We start from the raw sequence: 24,481 nt of genomic DNA, 5'->3' as shown, positions 1-24,481 counted from the left end.
TCTTGTACTCGCCCAAATCTGTAGACCGTACGGCACCAGACAGGGGCAGTCGACCCGGGGTATTCACAATGTTTTCTCTTCAAAATTTAAATTTTACTGCCACCATTGAAACAATTTATAACGGAAACTGTTTACCCACTCGACATTATACAAGGGGTAAAGTTGTAACGTTAGTGACAGTCGTAAATCGCGGGCTGTTTATTCCAGTGGACGCAAGTTGCAACTAAAACAATAGGAGGCAATGGCGCAACACTACCCAGCAACAGCTCAGTAATGGCGCCCCGCTTACTTCCGGTAGTTTCGCCGGATTCGTCTATAGGGCATAGAGTAATGACAAATAAAAATCACTTGTTATTACCACTAACAAGGCTCAAAAAAGCCCCACAGTAACACGACAGCATAATAAGGGTCCCTACATTCAAACCGAAGCATTGAGAACTTTGTCAGTGTCCATACAGTTTAATAAGAAGATATTTTATACACACAGTCAACTTCGCGAATACAGGAAGAAGCCATCTTTGAAAAATAGTCTCTACCAGTCGATCTACGAACACCGATCCATGTGCGCTGGTGAGATGTGAATAAGGTGGTAAGGTGAGCGCGAACAGTTGGCTACGTGTACATATTGAAGAGAAGAAAACGGTTCGTGTTTCTTCCGAAAACAACGGACCATGTGAGATTCTGCACAGTTCAGCGCACTTGGATCGGCGTTCATAGATCGACTGGTAGAGACTTTTTTTAAAGATGTATTCGCGAAGTTGACTGTGTGTATAAAATATCTTCTTATTAAACTGTATGGACACTGACAAAGTTCTCAATGCTTCGGTTTGAATGTAGGGACCCTTATTATGCTGTCGTGTTAGTGTGGGGCTATTTTGAGCCTTGTTAGTGTTAATAACAAGTGATTTTTATTTGTCATTACTCTATGCCCTATATACTAGCATTATACTAGCGTTATAGGCTAAACTGTTTTTAGAGATAAAACTATTTAAATTCGGCAATCATGAAAACAAATCTCAGATAACGGTTGACTAGGTAGCAATGTGTAATTAGACCAAAGGTTAATTTTGCGCCGGAGTTGTCCTTTAAGTTTTATAAGCTCAAATGCTCACCTTGCTCTGTTCTCCGATGCACGTTCGTGACTCTACTGTTCAAACTCGTACAACAAAATAAACAAATCTTTTTCCGAGTCAATTCGTTTGTTTCGTTCGTTGAATAAACCAAACGACTCGGAAAAAGATTCGTTCATTTTGATAAACGAGTTCGAACAGGAGTCACAAACGTGTCGTGCGTCACAGAACAGAGCAAGACTCTACTTATAAAACTTAAACTTTGTTATTTATTTATTAAATGAGCGATCGTTTCGCTTGATATTCATCGTCTGGAATCGTTTAAAGCCCTTTGAACAGTTTGCAGTTTGTACTGAAAGTGTCTTTTGGACCTTGAACCGTTTGGTTCCCACTGAAGTCCATTATATGGAGAAAAATGCTGAAATGTTTTCATCAAAAAGCTTAATTTCTTTTCGACTGAAGAAAGAACAACATGGACATTTTGGGTGACATGGGGGTGAGTAAATTATCAGCAAAAGTTTTTGAAAAGTGAACTACTCCTTTAAGTTATACATCTATTGAGCATTACAGTTATCCCATCTGGCCGCTGGAACAATTTAACTTTCTGATAGTGACTTTAGCATAAGATTTCAAAGATGCTGATGTCAAACCCCCGAAAACTCAAGAGCAGAACAGACTGCGGTGCTTCTTGTAGATTAATAGTGTTGTTTTCCCCATGCCTGGTGATAAACAGTGGATGCCCCTCTAAATCTATACAGCGCATTGTCAGACTCACTTTACTGCCCTCACTTATGCATATAAATATGCTTAATGCAGGAATGAGTCATGCAAATTCTGTCCACTGTAATATGTGAGGTTCAGCTGTTGTGTATTTTATGCGATCTAATTGCTGAGTGGAGATTTAGATGACAAACATGAAAACTATATGTAAAAACACTTCCTCTAAAACTATTTTTAATGGCAGGAAACTTTGAATTCTTGGTTTATAACTGGGTTCCCTTCAAAAATGTATTAGAATAAATAAAAATAGACTCAAATGAACATATTACTGTATTTTCAATAAAAGAAAAGAATTAGACAATGTTGTCATTGACTATGAAAGTGGAGTGCATCATAGATCATTTGGTATTGGATAAATTTGGCGAGACATGTTTGAGATTATATTGAGATTTCACCACAAAAATGAAAATTCTGTCATCATTCACTCATCCTATAGTGTCGTTCCATACCTGTATGTAATTCTATCATTAAAAAAGGTATTTTGAGGAATGAACATTCTTCAAATTATCTTGTGCTCTACAGATAAAGAAAGTCACACAGGTTTGGAATGAAATGATGGTGAGTAAATAAGCGAATTTTTTATTTTTCAAATAGTTCAGGGGTGATTGTGGGACAGGAAATTAAGTTGGCATGATAAGAGTGTGATTATGACTTCAGTGGTCAAACTCTCAACCTACTTCCTGTTGGCTACAAACCCATTAGTGACCAGATGGCTTGATTCTCATTATATTACACATGATGATGGGCATCTGATTTGGTTTTTTTTCGTGTTTATGTGCATAAGAATGGCTTTTTGTGTATTTGTGAGCTTCAGTTTGTGAGACAGAAACTTCAAGTCTAAATATAAGAGGAATAATAAGCATCACAAAGATCTTACCGGCTCGACAAATTCAAATTTCTTCTTCTCTTGAACCTCCTGGATTTTGAAGACGTATTCTAGCGAGGCGTCATAAAAGAGCTGCCTTTCCTTATCAATCTGAGCGTCAGCCTGGAAATGAATAAAGAGCGCTGTTACCCCAGAGACAGACAGAAAGCGATGACTGCCAGGCTTGTACGCTCATTTGGATGTGCCCAAGGCTTTGGTTAATCGTTACATGCGAGAATTTCTGGCTCAGCTTTGTGAGAATCTGTGTAACAACATGCTAAACAAATGCATCGGAACATCTCTGAACAGCAGGAAAGAGGAATGAAGAAAAAAAGCAAACAAAAAAAAAACAGGAACTGATGTTTTTAAAAGGATTAGTCACCCAAAAAATGGAAATTTGATCATTTTTTACTCATATGTTGTCTAAAACCCATATAACTTTTTTTTTTTCTGTGAAACACAAAAGGAGAAATTCAAGCTTTCAATTTTCAAAAAGAACACCACGGACTATAAAAGTTCACGTGATTTGTGGGTTATTACGTTCCCATTTATAGTAATTGAATGAAAAGTGTGGAAAGTACATGGTTTATCGAAGAAAATCAGGTTGAGAACATCATGAGGATGAGTAAAGGATAAAAAAGAGTTAACAATGCATTTAATAAAATTACATCACAAAACTGTTGTCATCAAAAAAGTCAACGTGTACACAGTTTCAGTTTTACATTTGCTATTTGATTTTGTAAACACTTTTTAAGAAAATGAAACTGTTTTGCATACTGACTTGCATTGATTTGCATACAGAATTTTGATTGGACTTTGTCTTCCTTGCATAATAACCATTTATACTCACCACTATGCTGCCTACACATGCTATTGAAAATTTCCTACCTCCGACATGTGAAGTCGTAATTATGTCACGTTAAAGTGCTTTATTGAAGAAAAGAATAGAGATCATGGAGGAGACCAGGTTTATCCTTACCTATTTACTAGGGAAATCTTATTAAAGATGTATTGTATTGAACAAAATGTATTGAAGATCTTTAAATTTGAATAAAATGTAGTGTCTCATTCATTGACAACCATACAAACTTTCACCGTGGTAACTTGTTGACAATACTAGCCTCTGAAAACCCAGGCAACTTCCAAAAGTTAGTCTGGCAAAGAGCTCATTCAAGCCAATTTCCAATCCGTCGAAATCGTGGCACCAATCAGAAACGTTGGGGCGGGGTTTACACGATGACGACAGCGCTGGGATTTTGAAGCAGATTTCGTAGCCTACATTACAAAGATGGATGCCGCCATCGAACATCACTCGTTCGAATCAGCTATCGCGTCAGTTTTAAGCGATTTGGACGTTTCCTTTTTGGTGAAAAATGAGCAAAGAACAACACTCTGAGATGTTTTTCCGCCGCTCTGCATACGTCATCTCCTTTATCGCTCTGATTGGTATTAGGTCTATCACGATTCACAACGCCCGTTGGTGACGCCCCTCTGGAAATGACTTGTCTATGACGCTTTGCCAGACCATAACTCAGTTACAACTGAGAATGGTCTGGTTTTAACCAGGCTATGACAATACTGGAATTTTAAAACATACAATATGCTTTGAATGGTTATTCATATATGTAAATATGCAGCAGCAGTCGTTCTCTCCTCCGCCATGTTTAAAGGTCTGCCAACTCGGAAACTTGGGAATCAAAATTGTCTCCCAGTACTGAATGCAACTTAAGCGACGTTTAGGGCGTTTGTGTCCTATTTCCACTAGGAAACTGATATTTACGATAATTCCGATAGCAAATGAAGGCAGAATTACAGTGCAGTTATTTTTTGATTCAATATGCTTCTATGCAAAGTTGCGAATCACATACAGTAAACATTTGCTAATAAAGCACTCTTTCCATCCCATGTCATCAAAAGAACAAAATCGTCACTGAGAAAGTAACGCAAAATATATGAAGGTAGTATGATGCCATAAAGAGTCGCACACGCAGGGTAAGATTTGTGAATGTGTACGTAAGATTGCAAGCGTAAATAAAATTTGCATGCGCAAGAGAAAATTTATAAAGGAGTAAATCGGCTTTTAAGTGTACGAAAAAAATATTCGCAGCATTTTACTGTTCTTCGTAAGGCCTGCAATGTTTTTGGCCGTAAAAAAAAAAAAAAAAAACATGCCAAAAATGTAAGCGCCGAAAAATGGAAGTCAGAAGAATCATAAATCTTTTTCCGAGTCAATTTGTTCATTTCGTTCGTTGAATTAACCAAACGACACAAAAAAAAAGATTCGTTCATTTTGATAAACGAGTTCGAACAGGAGAGTCACGAAAGCGCATCACAGAACAGAGCAAGGTGAGCATTTGTGCTTATAAACCTTCAACTTAATTTATTTTGTTTAATTACTGAATGTTTCACTTGATAAGACCCGTATTCATCGTCTGGAATCGTTTAAAGCCATTTGAACAGTTTGCAGTTTGCACTGAAACTGTCTTTTGGACCTTGAACCATTTGGTTAACATTACAGTGAATTATATGGAGAAAAATCCTGGAATGTTTTCATCAAAAACCTTAATTTCTTTTCAACTGAAGAAAGAATGACATGGACATCTTGGATGACATGAGGGTGAGTAAATTATCCGCAAAAAGTTTTTTTTTTTTTTTTTCACTTTAATGCACTTTTTTTTTTTTTGCAATATCCCAAAATGTGCATAAAAATAGGTGATGTAAACATAACATAGCTTCTATGAGTCTTGTGCACAGAATATCATGATGGTATGGAGAATTAAGACTAAAACCTAAACTTACTAAGATTCTTTCTTGTAAGTGCTGGTATTTCCTATGGAAAGTGCAAAAATAGACTTATTTATGGAATGATTCACCTCTTGGAGAGCTGATTCTTTTTTTCTGGATGACAGATTGAGATGTTTTTCCATTGTGGAATAGTACTTTTCCGTCTCCTTGTCAAATTTCTTCTTTCCCTCCTATGAAAAACATAACAGAGTCACTACAGGTGAAAAAAAAAGACTTCAGTTGATCATGAACATGTAACACTAATATTTGACAGCTACAAAGTGTCTGAATACTTTAGTTTCATCATCATTTTATCATTTAAAACCTAACAAACAAATCTTTTGTGAAAAGTTAAGCGTAGAAATCTTTCTTTAAAAGTGAGGCCCTCAAATGCTTGTGATGTGTCAGTCAGGCCATTAGGTGGCCCTCTAATGCTTTATCACACATAGTCTTGTCTCCCACTGCTTAAAAAAAAAACAGTTTAGCACATAATTGATATATTGCATGAAAATAAATATATTCACTCTGTAATGAAATGATATAAACCACGCTTAAAGATGAAACTTAATCGTGAATAGTTTCAAGATAACATGATTCATTCCTTTCTGTTCTCAGCAGGCACAGATCAAATCACACAATATTCTTTCCATCTCATTTGGAAAAAAAAATGCACAATCGCATGTCCATGGGTCAGCTTTTAATGAGTTATCATATCCTGGCAGAAGCAAGCAGACAGAAAAGGTTTGCATTTGTCTCAATGCCTTCTCAATGGCACATGGATCAAACAATCAAATCAAACAAAATATATGCGAAAACTTCAGCCAAAATAATCAAATTACAGCAACACAAACTCACAAAGTAGGCTCAATGTCATGGGTAATAAGAGTCAAGATGGCAAAAGTTACTTTGTCATAAAACACTATTTTTGAAAGGCCATCAATGCAAATATGCTGTGTTGGCAGCACAATGGTGTAGTTACTGTGGCTGTGTCCGAAAGCTACAAGAAATACTGCCGGAGGTAAGAAGGTAACAAGGCATTCGAATCCAATGATAGTGTGACATTTTGTTTACTGAGATAGTTTCATCTGATCGATTTTTTGAAGGCTGCATAGATGTACCCTTTGCTGACTATAATATCCCACAATCCTGTGATCAATCATGTCCGATTCCTGAGCTTAAAAATAAAAACTGCATCTGAAAGTTGCGCTTGGTGGTCAGTTTTTGTCTAAGGGTGTTCACACTTGGAGTTCGGTTCTCTTGGTTCTTTTGGTCCAGATCTCAAATAAGAAACTGACACATTAGTCCTGGTTTGCTTAGTGTTCACACTGTCCTTTTTAACACTGAACTGAACTGACATGTACAAAAAAAAAAAAAAAAAAAAGATGTATATTTTACGATGGAACTTATAGAGCATCGAAAACAATGATGCATAAATGAACTCGTTGTATGTGCGTACATATATGATGGTATTTTTTTACCAGCTAAGAATTCACAAAAGACTTATAACATGTGTAAAGGACTCAAAACAGCCCCAGAAATTGTTTCATTACACACAAATGAAGATCTGCTTCATGATAATGCCGTTCTGATCCCATACCTGATCTGTATTGGACAACTTCATGACTATGACGACCTTTTTAGGGTAACATCTTGTGACATCACGTCCTGTTTTTGGTTTGTTTAGCTGTCTTTAGTCTGTCATATTTCAGTCAAAACGCAGTTCATTTGGAAGTGGGCTGAGACTCAAATTGTGCGCATCAGGGTTCGGATGGCCGCGTTCACACTTATTCAAGTGAAGAAAACTAACGGAGCAATTGTACCAGAAATTGTTTTAATCTAACCAAAACTATCAAGAACGAACACACCCTGAATGTACGTTTTTGACCAACTTTTTCTACTTTTGATGTAATTTCTAACAGGAAATTGTAATTAAACATTCTCTTAGTTAATCAACAAAGCTTTCTATTTTGTAGAAGATGATTAACTCTTTAGGCGCCAAGGTTTTTTTTAAAAAAAAAATGCTGGATTTTGACATCAAAATTTCGTGGCTTGAGCTTAAAGATTTTTTTTTTTAATGTTGGATTTTGACATCAAAATTTAAAAATTTTGTGGCTTGAGCTTAAAGATAGAGATCTACTGAACATTAGAAAAATGTTGGGGATGACAAAGTTTATGTGGGGTGTAGATATACTCATCTAATTTCCATATTATGATGTAATTCAATGTAATTCAGGAAATAGTAGTTATTGAACTGATGTTTGAACTTCTTTGCATGTTTGTTAAAAAAAAAAACATATATATATATATATATATATATATATATATATATATATATATATATATATATATACATATCCTCATTCCAAATGATGAGAAAAGAGGAAACCAACAATAACAGGAGAACGTACTAAATTATTACTATACAATATAGTAGTAAAACGCATGTGAACAGTAGCCTACTTTTTGATCAGTTCATCAGTAATATTCAGGAAATAGTAGATATTGAATTGATGTTGGAATTTATTTACATGCTTTTTTTTCTTATTTTATTTATCCTCATTTCAAATGATCGTAAAATTATCTGTTTGTGCTTAGTGAACACTCGCGCATTGCGCGGCAAAGACGTACTGGGAGAAGCGTGCACAGTACCATTGCGCGGCAAAGACGTACTGGGAGAAGCGTGCACAGTACCATTGCGCGGCAAAGACGTACTGGGAGAAGCATGCACGGTACCATTGCGCGGCAAAGATGTACCGGGAGAAGTGTGCGTGGCAAAGTTGCACCAGAAGAGGCGCGGGCGGCACCATTGCGCGGTAAAGATGTACCTGGAGAAGCGCGATCATTAGACGGCCAATCGTCATTTACAAAAGGTAAATATTCCCCTTCAGAGTAGGGATGGCGAAAACTAAAAATTTTCTTGACCGACCACCGAGCCTCATTAGTCTCAGTAGGTTAACCGACTGGTTTAAAATATGAAGGCTGCTATTTGAAATAACAGTCTTTTTGAGCCACGCCTGCAATTTCACAACTCAGTCGCATCTCTCTGCTGCTCTGCCTCCCACACACACACACACACACACACTGCCCCGGCGTCGCCCTTCCACTCATGTCACTTTTTTAAAATTCCCATACAGCGCGAGACATGAGTCCCGCAAACGCGGCGCCAAGGATCTTGTATGTAATCGGAGGACAAACGGCTCCTTTTTAGTTTCGAAATGGTTTGGGTACAAAGTGATCGCGCTGAAAATAAAGGCGTTAGTCTAGCGTTAAAAGCTCATTTGAAACATTGCCGTGGCGCATTTAAGAAAATTGACAGCTCCGCTTTAGTTTGAGGTAACGTTAACATTAGTCCTAACAATAATAAAGAAAGATGATGATCATCATCACCTCATCTGTTACCACTGAAATATAGATGTAATGTATTTCCAAATCTAAGCCCAGCAACTTACATCTGTGTCATTCTTTTAGGTGAAATAGTCTAAGCTTTCAGACGCAGCCAAACATTATTATTTTTGTCTATCTTACCATACAACTGTGGTCTTGGACTGTACACTGACACCTGTTGGCGTGGAGGCACCATCACACAAATGTAAAGATTTTCTCCTTTTTGCTATTGTAGAAACACACAGGTAAATAAGTAAAAATATTCACATGCATACTTATCATCCATGATTATAATAGATAGAGTCTAATAATAATGGTGTGACTGAGATAAAGTGTGTAGTATTTAGCTGGTCATGTGATCTCAACATGGCAGCCACCATGAAGAGGAGACCGTGAAATAAAACTGCTGTTTTTTTAGTGGAAAACTTTAACTAGTGCATATTTTATAGGCCAGCTTTAGATGAAAATAAAGAGGTTGAAGAGTAAAGAAATGTGAATGATGAAGAGGAGAATTCTGAATTTAAAATTTGGATATCTATCTGCTCCTTCCATCCCGTCACAAATCAAAAGATAACTAACTTCACGAGAGGAGATGAATTTCCACAACACTGAACCCTCCAAAGGCCCTGACTCCACTCAGTCTGTTTTCACACCCGAGTTGTCTGCCCGAGGCCTTTCATGCAGCAATGCAATACTCGGATTCTACAGTTATCGCACTATTCAAAGGTCATATGTAAATTCTAAAGTGCTCTATTTCTTTGCAGCAACTCAAGTGCTGTTCTGAGTGGGAGCATGGGAGATGACAGAGTGGTTTAGACCACTGTCAAAAGAAACAAACTGGTTTGTTTGAGCCAAATGCATGACGTTGCTGAACATTTCATGTGATCCCAATCATTTTCGAACACCTCCCTAATTTTTCTATTAAAAAAATGTGCAAAAATGTCCAAAAAAATGCCAGCAATAGTACTAGATTTTTACATTTTCTTAAGAAAACATACAGACAAATTTTAATTCTGCTCATTGTGTTCCCCAGGGTTCTGTCCTTGGGCCTTTACTGTTCATCCTCTACGACACGCTTTCACGATTATGCGTCATCATGGCTTTAGCTTCAATTGCAACGCAGATGACACCCAACTTTAAATCCGTTCTCAACGCACTGCTCCTTTCCCCACTGACTCCATATCGGCTTGTATTGATGACAAATGCATAGATGAACAGTCATTTCCTGAAACCAAACACTGATAAAACAGATCTACATCTTGTTGGTTCATCTCAAATCACATCCTGTTTCTGTGTTGACAATATGTTAATAAGTCCTGGTTCGACCTTCCACCACTGTTAAACACCTGGGTACACTCTTTGACTCTTCTCTCTCCTTCCTTGTTCACATTTCCCCATTCACCAAATCTGCCTTCTTTCACCTTTTACTGTTATAATCGCTCGTTTATGTCTTTTTCTTTTTAAAATGATGCTGAGACCCTAGTTCATTATTTCATTACTTCTTGGCTTGACTACTTTAATTCCCTTTTTTTATTGCTTAACCAACACAACAATAAATACACTTCAATATACTGTATTCAGAACTCTGCATCTAGGGTCCTCACATATGCAAGATATCTTCCCAAATTACTCCTATTCTACGCAGAATACACTGGCTACCCATTCGCTTTAATATTCAATACAAGATAGGTTAATTCTTATCACATTCAAAGCCTCACATTCAAATTTTATTAGTATTGACTCTGCGCCTGCTGTCTTGTAGCCTACACTTGAGTTTGCAGAAATTTGACGCTATTTAAAATAATGTATTATTAGTAGTAGTAATACTGCATAGTGCATACTAAAACAAAAAACTAAAAAAGAAACAGCATGGCAATAACATGCTATACTAAAAATAGTTGTAGTTACTGTATACACAGTCATGCAGTGAGAGGAAACAGCCAGTGAAACTCGAACCCGTGTGTATTTTCATTCCCATGGCCCCTTCATTAACCCCTGACTCGGTATAACGGCTACTGATATGACAAAGCTAAACACTGCTCTTGAACAACAGTGTGCCACAACACTTGAGTAACCACAGTCCTGCATTCTTCAAACGGTCAAATGTATTACCATAATCAATAAATAATTTCATGACTGCATCTTTAGACGCTTCCTCTGCAGAAGAAGAGAAAACCATTCCAGAGGAAAATGTTGAGTCTATATCTGGGAGACTCCTATGGGATAAGAATTAAATAATAAAGCAGACAAATAAATGAATAAATATTTAAGAGTGTTGACAGTCAATAAATTTCCCTTCGGGTTTGTTTGCTTTATATGAGGATGACAGTGGAATATAATATACTGCATCTTTGGGCTTGATGGCTTTTTTTTTGTGAGATGAAAACTGCAAAATAACCTGACAGAAGGAAACACACACGCACAAAAAAAAAAAAAACGTCCTCCACAAGAGACAACCAGAAACAGAGAAAAATTAAACTAAAAAGCTTGTAATATATTAGATTGCCCCATTATAGTCTTAAATCAATGCATAATTTAGTATAACCACACAGTAAAAGTAGTAAAAGTCGCATAATTTAGTATAACCACAAAGTAAAAGTCGTAAAAGTTGCATAATTTAGTATAACCACATACTAATATATATATATATATATATATATATATATATATTATTCGGATGATAATGGCTAATTTGATATGGATATCTGCAATAAAAAAAGATTGTAATACTATGAACTCCACAAAAAGCCAACAAATAACTTAAGAGCTTGTTTTTAACTAGGTTCATACTAGGGCTGTAACGGTTCTCAGGTAAACCCGCGGTTCATCTTCAATCTGACGATGCATCCATAATATGGTTTATGGAAAATAACACATAAAACAGACAGACAATATTCTGCTAATGTATGTTTCTGTTGATGGATACACATTCTGGGTTTCCAATACATTACAATAGTGTCAGTATATACTGGATCCGTGCATTATATCTTACAGTTGTTGTCTGATTAGCATTAAAAACACAGACAGCAGGAATACAACAGTTGTATCTTTGCTTTATTGTATTTATTTGTGAGGTTGATAGTTAGATTATTTGTTGTTATTTTTATTTGACAGTCTTTTTCCCCTGAACATAGCACGAATATACCGAAACAGTAACACTAAAACTGTGATACAAACCAAACCGTGAGTAAGTCAGCAAAACTGAATATTGTAAAATATATTACAGCCATACAGAGGAATCAAATTTAAAATACATAATGTTTAAAAATTGACAATGAGTCCTATTTATAACATTTTAATGATGTGCAGTCACATGAGATAAAGTATCCAGTCATATCAGTGGCCTGAAAAGCTTTTGACTGACCAGACAGTCCAGAGTGTGTGAGGGGGGAAATAAATTCTGCAAACAAGCAGTCCCCGTTGGAGCAAAGAAACAAACTACACTGACCCGTAGATCCCACGCCACAGAGTGAGGATAAACGTCAGGACCACAAGGGCCTTCCACAAACACACAATAGCCACAGTCACCAGGAAATGCCTTAGTAGTCCAACACATAGCCGCTCCATCCACAAACACTGCACTGAGTTATGGAGAAAGATTGCGGCAAACGACTCCAAACTGGCAGGAAACAACGTAATATGTTGAGAATTTACATTTTAATGATTTGTGTAAAGGACAAAATAAAATTTGACAAGAAGTAACAAATTCATTCACTAATAATTGTGTAGATTATTTTGCATTTGCACGCTCAGGAGACCTCTCCGGCTAATTCACAACACGTTCTTAAAGGGATACTCCACCAAAAAATGACAATTCTGTAATCATTTACTCACCCTCAAGTTGTTGCAAACCTGTGTGAGTTTCTTTCTTCTGTTGAACACAACGGAAGATATTTTGAAGAACGATTGGAACCAAACAGTTGTTTGGCAATAAAATGGAAGTCAATGGTGCCAAAATTCCAATCGTTCTTCAAAATATCTTCCATTGTGTTACTCATACAGGGTTGCAACTTGAGGGTGAGTAAATGATGACAGAATTTTCCTTTTTTGGGTTTAACCTTTAACATGAATGTGGAGTATTCTAGGTTAGTCATTTGCATAAAACACGCCCATCTCCATATAAGGGCTTTCCGCACAACCTTTCCTTTACAGTCTTCCGTCACTCTCGTCAAGCATACTCTTCTCTCTACAGACGTGCTCTCGCCAGATCCTTGAGCCCAAGTTTCAAGTGTCATTCTCAGAACAAGTTCAATCTACTTTTATACAGAACCAGATTACAGTCCTATACCCGTATACCTGCGTTATTCAAAAAAACCTTGCAGCTAAAGCTATAACACAGCTTTTCTTTCTTTCACTGTATATGAAATATATTTAGGATGAAATTGATTTTTTATTATTCATTAGCCATATAATATGATATGATATAATATAATATATAATTATAGTTGTGTTGAAATAGGTGAAATATAATGTTGCGTCATCTGAGGATTTTTTGGCCAAAGTCTAGAGACTACAGTCAGTAGTAGGGGCTGTCCAACATGTTCTCAACCCGCCCATAGAGGGTGTGATCTCACTCACAGAATGTACATATAGTGTCAGCCATCTTTTTTTTTTGGAAGCTTAGCTAGCAGGCTCTCGTTCTGTGGAGAAAGGTGAGTAGTCCTGGACATGTCCGGCCGTCAAGATAATACAAAATGTCCTGGATTCAGCTTTTGTTTTCTGCAGTCGCCATTCATTGTTTGCATGCACAGCTTTTGTTTCAATCTAACTGAATTAATTCCGATTGGTGAATCTGAATGTAGTGTTTACATGAACGCTAAACCTGTGATCGTTTGATTTTTGGACCGCTTTAACATTACATTAACATTGTTAACATTGCTAAGAAAATCCCCACTCCTCAGTGAGAGATACGAGACCGGTGCGTCTCACAGTTGTCGTTCATCGGTAATCACGCCACCGGCCTCACTCGCCACAGTAAACATAATGAATGGTGACTGTAGAACACAAAAGTCGAAACCCGGACATTTTGGGCGATCCCGGGCATACTCATCACGGAAACTCACTAGTAGCCTGACTTGTTGTTTAACTACTGCGCTCTGTTACCGGCAGTGTTGGGAGTAACGCATTACAAAAGTAATAAATTACAGTAACATATTACTTTTTGCTGTAACGCAGTAGTGTAAGGCATTACTAATCAATTTTCAGTAATATTTTACTCGTTACATGTTCAGTGAGGCTTGTATTACAGTTGTATTACAGTGTATTGTCTGCTTTTACTTCTTAAAGGCAACAGACTATGTGAAAGTTTTAAAGCAGTCTTTTAGTGCCAGTTCAGAGCGGTCGCGTCTGTAACATTGTTTTTTCTTCATAAATGCAAACACGAAAACTAAAATAAAATGAATATTTTAAGTTCTATGGAGACTGGAGAGCCAACCCTTCCTCATCCGATTTGCGCAGTGTAATTAACAGAATTACAAAAAATATATTTTACCTCCTATTTTTTTGTCACGCATGAATGTGTGTCTTTTCCCTAATATTAAAAATAAAACATAGACTGATATTTGTCTAATGTCTGGAGTCCTTTAAGGAAGTAGCCTATATACGTTTCAATACATGAATTTTCTGAGAATTTTTATTTCAAGTTTTGACTGCAAATGTCATGTCCATAATGCTGGACTTCCCCAATTTTAAATAATTTATCCTCAACTAGTTTTGTGGTGTAGGTCTACGTATTTTATAATGTTAACTTCAAATACTACTAATAGCCTAATTTAAAGATAAGGTAGCATTGGATCTGGCCGGTAAGGAGAATAACGCTGGAGTTGGAAGAGGTGTGTCGCGATTCTGTAGGTTCGTGGATCTGAGTCGTGTGGCGAATCACGATTTCGGTTTCATATTGCATATCGTTACAGCCCAAAAGTTAAGTTCTACTTAGTTATTTTGGTGAAAGTAACTCAAAAGTAATACATGAGTAATGTAACGCATTACAATTCTGGGACAGTAATATTGTAAGGTAATGAATTACTTTTAAATAACAGTAACAAGTAATACCTAATGTATTACAGTTTGGAAGTAACTTGCACAACACTGGTTACCAGTGTTGTGCAAGTTACTTCCAAACTGTAATACATTAGGTATTACTTGTTACTGTTATTTAAAAGTAATTCATTACCTTACAATATTACTGTCCCAGAATTGTAATGCGTTACATTACTCATGTATTACTTTTGAGTTACTTTCACCAAAATAACTAAGTAGAACTTAACTTTTGGGCTGTAACGATATGCAATATGAAACCGAAATCGTGATTCGCCACACGACTCAGATCCACGAACCTACAGAATCGCGACACACCTCTTCCAACTCCAGCGTTATTCTCCTTACCGGCCAGATCCAATGCTACCTTATCTTTAAATTAGGCTATTAGTAGTATTTGAAGTTAACATTATAAAATACGTAGACCTACACCACAAAACTAGTTGAGGATAAATTATTTAAAATTGGGGAAGTCCAGCATTATGGACATGACATTTGCAGTCAAAACTTGAAATAAAAATTCTCAGAAAATTCATGTATTGAAACGTATATAGGCTACTTCCTTAAAGGACTCCAGACATTAGACAAATATCAGTCTATGTTTTATTTTTAATATTAGGGAAAAGACACACATTCATGCGTGACAAAAAAATAGGAGGTAAAATATATTTTTTGTAATTCTGTTAATTACACTGCGCAAATCGGATGAGGAAGGGTTGGCTCTCCAGTCTCCATAGAACTTAAAATATTCATTTTATTTTAGTTTTCGTGTTTGCATTTATGAAGAAAAAACAATGTTACAGACGCGACCGCTCTGAACTGGCACTAAAAGACTGCTTTAAAACTTTCACATAGTCTGTTGCCTTTAAGAAGTAAAAGCAGACAATACACTGTAATACAACTGTAATACAAGCCTCACTGAACATGTAACGAGTAAAATATTACTGAAAATTGATTAGTAATGCCTTACACTACTGCGTTACAGCAAAAAGTAATATGTTACTGTAATTTATTACTTTTGTAATGCGTTACTCCCAACACTGCTGGTTACCGGTAGGCGTGGCCTCCTAGGGCAGCGAAGCAAGTGCATTCTGGGAGTCTGGGACTAGAAAGCTCCAAATTCAAAACTAATTTCACATTTCTTTTACATAAATGACCCATTTTAAATGCACATTTATCTTTCCAGAGGTGAAGTATACCTTTAAATGCCAACAGGTGTCAACCTAAAATGAATAAATACTTCTCTAAATCTAACAATAAAACAATTAACAGTCAGGTGCAACTTTTAAATTAAACTTTAAATGCATGTTCCTAATCCATATGCCAACTGAAGTTAAAAATTAGTTTGACACACAATTAGCTGTTTTTGAATGCTTTGTCTGAATCCGAGGCCCTGTTTACACCTGATATTAAGCTGCGTTTTAGATCTTAGATCAGATCACAACGCTAAATAATTATACGTATAAAAGGGGGTCTAAAACGTTTTGAGCTTGTCCACTTTCGACCACTTCCAGACGTAGTCGTAAACGCATTCGATCAGATTGCTTCCGTAGCAAAGCCGTCGATGTGGTCGAATGCGTTCAAACAACCACAAAAGACCGCCTACTGACTTAATACGTAAACATTATGGCAAGCGCGCTAGCCAGACAGGATTTAAACTTCGTCGGCTAGAGAACCAAGTTTGGTTTAAAGACGAAAAATGTACCAAGCACAATATTCTCTCACCATTCCTGATTTCTAACACACACTCGCCGTGTCCGCCCGTGGTCTTACGCTTATCAGCACAGTAGTGAAATCTGTTACTGTCCGTGTGTTTTTTCGTCATCTCCGTGTGCGTTCAAAAATGTAAATTGTGTGAGCTTATTTTGTTCATTAGATCGAAATATATGAAAAAAAAACTATACATTTTCCCACTCATAGATCCTCCCCTCGAAAAAATCTGAACAGAAGTGGTTTAAAGTGGACACGGATAGGTATAAACGGGTATGCGACTCTCTCGTCTACTTGTGATCCGATTGACCAAAATGCATCTTAATATCAGGAGTAAACGAGGCCTGAGTTTGATTGATTGTTTTCAAACTGTATTTTTTGATTCCAAACAGTACATGTTTGCTTCATCAAAGCGGCAGCTGTTTACTCCAACGCAGCTGTAGGTGGGAAAATTCATAGCGCTGGCTGCTTTTATACATTGTTTATTTTAAACATTTGGTTTTGTTTCCAAGGCACCACATTACGGCCCTTGTGTTTGCAGCAAATGTACTAAAAATAATCTAAAGAAAGTGGGAGTTCATTTCTGCAGAAATGAGAAATACATCCTCTTTGCTTGCAGTGCATCAGTCTTGCTTGTCAGGAAAGTAGAAACACACTGAATCATACGTTATGACTAGCAGTTACCTACCACAATTTATTATGATTTTGTTCAAATAAGCAGAAAACTACACCAAAGGTCACATGAACCGTACCCGAGACCTCTAGTACAGTTTCCAAGTTCGGAAAACTGTTCACATCATCCAAACTGTCCAAACTCCAAATGAAAGAGGTGCACTATTGTGAAAGCTACATAGCGGATATATAGAACTTTGTGAATGACACACATTAGAAATCTGTGGAAATGTTATGCTTCTGCTGGAACAGAATCAATAGAGGGCTACACAGTGTGATCCTGTTCTGTTGTCCCAGCAGGGCTTTGTTTCAGACCTTCAACAATTTACTCCCATCCTCTACTGACCTGACCTCACGTGACCTCTGCTCATTGAGTCAGTCTGAACTGCAGCCAGGTTAAAGACCACTGTGCCGTGGAGGGGGCCCTGCATGACAGACAGTCTAAAGATCCCCCACAGAGGGACAAAGAAGCCAGACAGACAAACATATGTGCATGAGCACTCACACACTCACAAAGAACCCTGGAGCCTGTGGAGCCACCTGGCGAGACAGGCTGATGGCACAGTTTTTGAGTGATCACTGCCTCAGATACTGACAGCTCCGAGGGGAAACAAACCAATATCCCCCGCAGGGCTGCACTGCACAAACAGCCCAGGCTCTTTCTCTTTATCCATTCTCTCTTCTGCTTTTAGTCATTTGAGTCATTAGCCAATATTCCAGTTTGGCGCCAAATCTAAACAATTGTGATGGAATGTCTTGCCACTGTTTATTACACTCAAAAGTTCAATTAATAAATATGATTGGATCAATTTACTAAGAACCAGAAGAGGAGAGAAGGCAGGAGACAGACTGAGATAAGATGAGAGGGGGAGACAATAAGAGAGAAGAAGAGAACAGACGAGAGAAGATGAGACAAAATGAGGGAAGAGATGCCAAGATATGGGATTAGATGAGCAGAATAATAGAGGAGAGGAGAACACAAAACAAGATGAGAGACGAGAAGAGACAAACTGAGACCAAACAAGTGAAGGGATCAGATGATAAAAGAGAACAGAAGAGAGGAAACAAACTATTATGAGATATGAAGTAACGCAAGGACAATGTGAGATAAGAAGTGAGAAAAAGAGGAGATGAGAGTAGGCAAGCAGAAAACAACGAAAGAGGAGAAGCAAAGAATAGATGACAAAAAACTAAGAAGAGACAAAGAAGAGGAGAGGAGACACAACTAAATGAGAGAAGATTAGACAAAGGGCCAACTGAAACAAGATGAGCAGTGAAAACAATAGAGAAAAGAATAGAGGAGACAACATGAGACAAGGTGAGAAGAGATTTATGAAGAGACAAGAAGAGGAGAAGAACGGGAGACGAGTTAACAGAAGAGAACAGATGGGAAAAAGAGAGGAGAGGTGAAGACAAGAACAGGGGAGAGGAGACGATACAAGATGAGAGAAGATAAGAGAAAAGACAAACTGAGATAACACTTGAGAGAACAAAGAAACACTCTCAGAAAAAAGGTACAAAAGCAGTCACTGGGGCTGTACCTTTTCAAAAGGTAAACTTTTGTCCATTTCAGGTGCTAATATTTACATTTCAGGTGCTAATATGAACATTTCAGGTGCTAATATTTACATTTAATGAGCTAATAGGTGAATTTTAGGTGCTAATATGAACATTTTAGGTGCTAATATTTACATTTCAGGTTGTACATTTTAGGTGCTAATATGAACATTTCAGGTGCTAATATGTAAATTTTAGGTGTTAATATGAACATTTCAGGTGCTAATATTTACATTTAATGAGCTAATAGGTACATTTTAGGTGCTAATATGAACACTTTAGGTGCTAATGTGAACATTTTAGGTGCTAATATGTACATTTCAGGTGCTAATATGTAAATTTCAGGTGTTAATATTTACATTTCAGGTGCTAATATTTACATTTCATGTGTTAATATTTACATTTCAGGTGCTAATACATTTCAGGTGCTAATATTTACATTTAATGAGCTAATAGGTACATTTTAGGTGCTGATATGAACATTTTAGATGCTAATATTTACATTTCAGGTGCTAATATGTACATTTTAGGTGCTAATATTTACATTTCAGGTGCTAATATGTAAATTTTAGATGCTAATATGAAATTTCAGGTGCTAATATGTACATTTTAGGTGCTAATATAAACATTTCAGGTGCTAATATGTACATTTTAGGTGCTAATATGAACATTTCAGGTGCTAATATGTACATTTCAGGTGCTAATATTTACATTTAATGAGCTAATAGGTACATTTTAGGTGCTAATATGAACACTTTAAGTGCTATGAACATTTTAGGTGCTAATAAGTAAATTTCAGGTGCTAATATGTAAATTGCATGTGCTAAAATTTACATTTCAGGTGCTAATATGAACATTTCAGGTGTTAATATTTACATTTCAGGTGCTAATATTTACATTTAATGAGCTAATAGGTACATTTTAGGTGCTAATATGAACATTTTAGGTGCTAATATTTACATTACAGGTGCTAATATGTACATTTTAGGTGCTAATATGAACATTTCAGGTGCTAATATGTACATTTCAGGTGCTAGTATTTACATTTAATGATCTAATAGGTACATTTTAGGTGCTAATATGAACATTTTAGGTGCTAATATGTAAATTTCAGGTGCTAATATGTAGGCTAAATTTCAGGTGCTAATATTTACATTTCAGGTGCTAATTTACATTTAATGAGCTAATATGTACATTTCAGGTGCTAATATTTACATTTTAGGTGTTAATATGTACATTTCAGGTGCTATGTACTTTTCAGGTGCTAGTATGTACATTTTAGGTGCTAATATGTACCATTAAAGTACCAAAATGTACAAAAGTGTACCTTTTGAAAAGGTACAGCCCCAGTGACAGCTTTTGTACCTTTTTTTCTGAGAGAGTAAGATGAAGCGAAAAGAGAGGACAAAATGAGACAAAGAGAAGAACAGAGAAAACAAGACAAAATAAAAGAAGAGAGGAGAGGCGTAAACAAGAAATAGACAAATACAGAAGAGAAGAGACAATACAAGACGAAAGAAGATCAGAGAAAAGACAAACTAACAAGATAAGCGCTGAAAGACGAGACAAGGAGAAGAGAGGACGAGACAAGATTAGAAAAGAAAAAAAACTGAGATGAGACGAGATGAGAGGTGAAGACAAAATGAGAAGATGAGATGAGGGAAGATAATAGGTTGAGACTAAGAGAAGAGGAGACAATATGAGACAAACTAAGATGAGATGACAACATGAGACAAGAAAAGGAGAAGAACAGAGATGAGTCCTGTGTTGCTCTCTAGAGAACTGTGGATCATAATGAGCAGTGACATCCTCAGCATCTTCACACAACACTTCAATTACATTCATTAAGGGTTAATCGTTCCTCTGCCACCTGATACGAGCAGGTGGGATGTTACATGTGCCTGAGCAGTCGCTTGGAAACATCTGAAGATCTACTGATGCAGTGCAGGGCTCTTGAAACGAACAGCTCTTTTTTCAGCTAATTGTCACATGGCTAATTGCACACAGCGTCCAGTGATAATTAAGCAGTAGCACCTCAACTTGATGAGAGATATTTTAAAGATACTCAAAGCATGTTCTCACCTTCCAACTACAACATAATAACCAAAGAAAAACAAACTTTCATAAAGGATACAACATCAGAACTGTTCCATAAACAAACAAAGGTTAAAAAAGTACATTCAGTTATAATATTCTATGCACACATCATCACTTAGTATCTGGAATTGAGTGGCTTTTGATTTGGATAGTGAACAATAAACCGTGTTAAACAAAAGAACATTTTTTTCATCAGCTAGAGTCTTTTATAACAGCAAACAAAGACCTGTCATACAAAGCAAGTGTTTGCCTGTCTAAATTAAATTTAACAAGATAATCAAGGCCACATTCAAAATATTCAAAGAAACGTTTCAAAATAAAGAGGTAAAGTGCAAAAGTTATAAAATGTTATCCTAATTCATTTTATGGAGCAGAAACAAATATAAATATGCCTATTGGAAACACTATGACTGCTCTCTAAATATTATTGGGTTATTTTTTCTACCCAAATCCTGGGTTGAGCCTTTTGGGTCATTTTTTGGGGTTATTTTTTCAGTACTTGGTTAGTTTTTGTTACCCAGCTCCTGTGTCAGACATAACAAACCAGTGTTTGGATAGTTTTCTTGGCCTTGGGTTATTTATCACAGGCTTTCTGCGACTTCTTCAGGAGAGAGCAGTGCAGATCCATCAAAATCATGTATGTCTTCTGTAAAATAGGCTACAGGTTTGTTACATTTTATGTTATCAGTAAATTCGTTATTGTTCTGTATATCGTTTAATTTTACGCAAAACAACATACAGGGGCATAAACGAGTTTCACATCGATCTTTGATAAATATTTATGATTTCATTCAAAAAGATACAGAATACGTATGATGTTAAAATATGTTCTCAGAAACTTGTCGATTATACTGGAAACACTTATAAATGTTTCATTTTTACTTCTAATATTTGTAAAACGAGCTTAAAGGTGCTGTACGTAAGAATGAGTAGTGGTCGAAATAGGTACTGCAGTCGAATTCAAAATATCGGAGATCATCGTTTCTCCCGCCACCTGCTCCTCAGACTATACGGCGCTCAAATGGGTTGTCAGTTTGAGGAGACACAACAGGAACAAGCACAATGGACTATGAAAATTGGGCAATTGGCAATGTGCAGTATCACAGACCAAAACAATAAACATTTTAGCCTGGAAACGCACATTGAAAGCAAAATAACTGGCTGTAGAAGTGTTTTTCAGAGAAACGAGTATGTGCACAGCATGTTTCCTCAATATATGCAAACATATTATGGTATTTTTATGCTTTATTAGAGTGAAAAAGTTACATACAGCACCTTTAAATGTTGGCAATATGTATTAAAAATGATACAAAATATTCTACACTGTAAAATATGATTGAAAATAAAGGAATTATCATGCAAGCCAGTGGTTGTGTTGAATATTTTAAGTATTTAAGTTAGTCTGTACATTAATTCATGTATGAAGTTAAAAAAAAAAAAGAAAGAAAGAAAGAAAAAAAGCTAGTAAAAATGAATCAACAATGCTGGGTTAAATCAACCTATTATGCTGGGTTAAATAAACTCAATTTTCTGGGTAAAAATAACCCAACATGTGTTCTATCCTATACTGTATTTACCCAGCCCTTGGGTTGTCATTAACCCAATGTTTTTTAGAGTGTGTGGTGCTTTAATTCACCATGCATACATTTGGCTAAACAAACTACATTACTTTTGGGGCAAAACTTCCTGTTTGGGGGAGTGTTCATGATGCTTGGTTGCAAACGATCGTTATTTAGCATTATTGTGGTTCAGTTTGCTGGTAGATGATGGTAAATACATCATTCAGTGACCAAAAATTCTATTTCTCTAAAATTTCAAGATATCATTGTAGATGTTTCAACAGTGCCCAATTAGCGATAGCTGAACAACTGCCATTGAGATTAATGGGAATGCTAACGGCTAGCTCTTTGCTATGATAGACCTTGCTGTGTGTCTGTAGTTGTGTAGAAATTAAATACAACACCATAAAAAAAGCAATACTTGTAAAGTTACAAGGTACATTATTAAAATAATTGATCATGATTGGTTAAAAAACCTTTAGCACAACAGTTAATAAGCTGTCATTTCTTTATTATTAAGAATTATTTTGCAAACATCGGTGCTCTGTAATCACAGAACTGAATATAACAAATAACCACAGTGCATTTCACTTCTCATTTTACAGAAGCGTCGCAGAGACAAGAGAAGCATTCTTCATTCAGTCTTTGATCTATTTTAGACATGAAAACGTCTCGGTTACGTATGTAACCCTCGTTCCCTGAGTAAGGGAACGGAGACGTTACGTCAGAAGTGACGGAGATTGGGGGTTTCGCATAGAAAGCCAATCCTCTTCGAGTATTAAAACACGAGCCAATGGCATGCAATGCCTTGGGGCTGCGGAAATTTGCATAGCGTACTCCGCCCTACTCCGTGAGTATAAAAGGAGGAAGTGAACGCAACCGCAGTATGTCTTCGCTGAGGAGCCAAGACTGAACTCGGCCTCTACCCAGCGATACAGCAGAAGTGGCAGGGAGACGTAACGTCTCCGTTCCCTTACTCAGGGAACGAGGGTTACATACGTAACCGAGACGTTCCCTATCGTAGTCACTTCGAGTTACGTCAGAAGTGACGGAGATTGGGGGTCTGTGCCATCACGCCATCTTCAAGCTGTCTTCCAGTGCCCTGCGAAAGACTGAACCCCCGAGCCTTACCTCTTTTTTTTTTTTTTTTTTTTTTTTTTTTTGGGGATCCGACTTTGACACAGGATTACCAAGGTACACTGGGAAACATATCCCGAAGGGGACATGCTACCAGCTGCCTACCGAAGGGAGGACTTAAGAATACACATATGGCCACCTAGGGACACATATGGAACACTGGAGTACCAACCGCAGGTGGCTACTGATTTAAACTCCAGGGGTGGCAGATGGCTTGCCAAGGGAAGACACATGCTCAGAGAGGCTTACAGTGGATAATACACATGAGACGGTTACCATGGGGAACCGTGCGCATGGAGGCACCTAGCTAGCATCCAGAGCCACGCAGTGGTGCCCGCATCGTCGGTGCTGGAGGACTCAAGACTTCAATGGAAGAACTGAGGAAATATCGCACTTATCCAGTCCGGGGAGTGGAGTGGCGAGCAAGCGAAGACACCTGAGCGGATCCAGAACTGGCCGAAACGAGTACGTGAGAGGATACCGGCTCAATTCGCAGATTATAGAATCTGGCGAAGGTGTTGGGTGTCGCCCAGCCTGCAGCTCTGCAGATGTCTGTTAGCGAGGCGCCGTGCGCTAAAGCCCAAGAGGAGGCTACACTCCGAGTGGAATGGGCCGTCACACCAAGGGGGCACGGAAGGCCTTGCTGCTGGTAAGACAAAGCAATGGCATCCACTATCCAGTGGGACAGCCGTTGCTTTGAGAGAGCCCTTCCCTTCTGGCTCCCTCCATGACAGACAAAGAGCTGGTCTGAGGTCCTGAAACACTGCGTTCTGTCGACATAGGTGCGGAGAGCACGTACCGGACAGAGCAGTGCCAAGGCTGGGTCTGCC

General features: G+C 37.3%; 1 protein-coding gene across 8 annotated transcripts in view; it reads right to left on the bottom strand.

The window, feature by feature from the left end:
- The window catches only part of arhgap42b (Rho GTPase activating protein 42b), a 169,881-nt gene that overhangs the window by 42,487 nt on the left and 102,913 nt on the right, over nucleotides 1-24,481 (bottom strand). For all 8 annotated transcript variants that reach the window (XM_039647515.2, XM_039647517.2, XM_039647516.2 and 5 more), the window contains exons 5-6: nucleotides 5,589-5,690; nucleotides 2,728-2,838 (exon numbers count right to left, since the gene is read on the bottom strand). In XM_039647515.2, the coding sequence (XP_039503449.1) occupies nucleotides 2,728-2,838; nucleotides 5,589-5,690 (213 nt within the window). The remainder of the gene's footprint in view (nucleotides 1-2,727; nucleotides 2,839-5,588; nucleotides 5,691-24,481) is intronic.

This window comes from Pimephales promelas, chromosome 10, assembly GCF_988280905.1.
Source record: "Pimephales promelas chromosome 10, fPimPro1.hap1.1, whole genome shotgun sequence".
NCBI lineage: Eukaryota > Metazoa > Chordata > Actinopteri > Cypriniformes > Leuciscidae > Pimephales > Pimephales promelas.
This window is presented reverse-complemented; position numbering and strand designations above follow the sequence as displayed.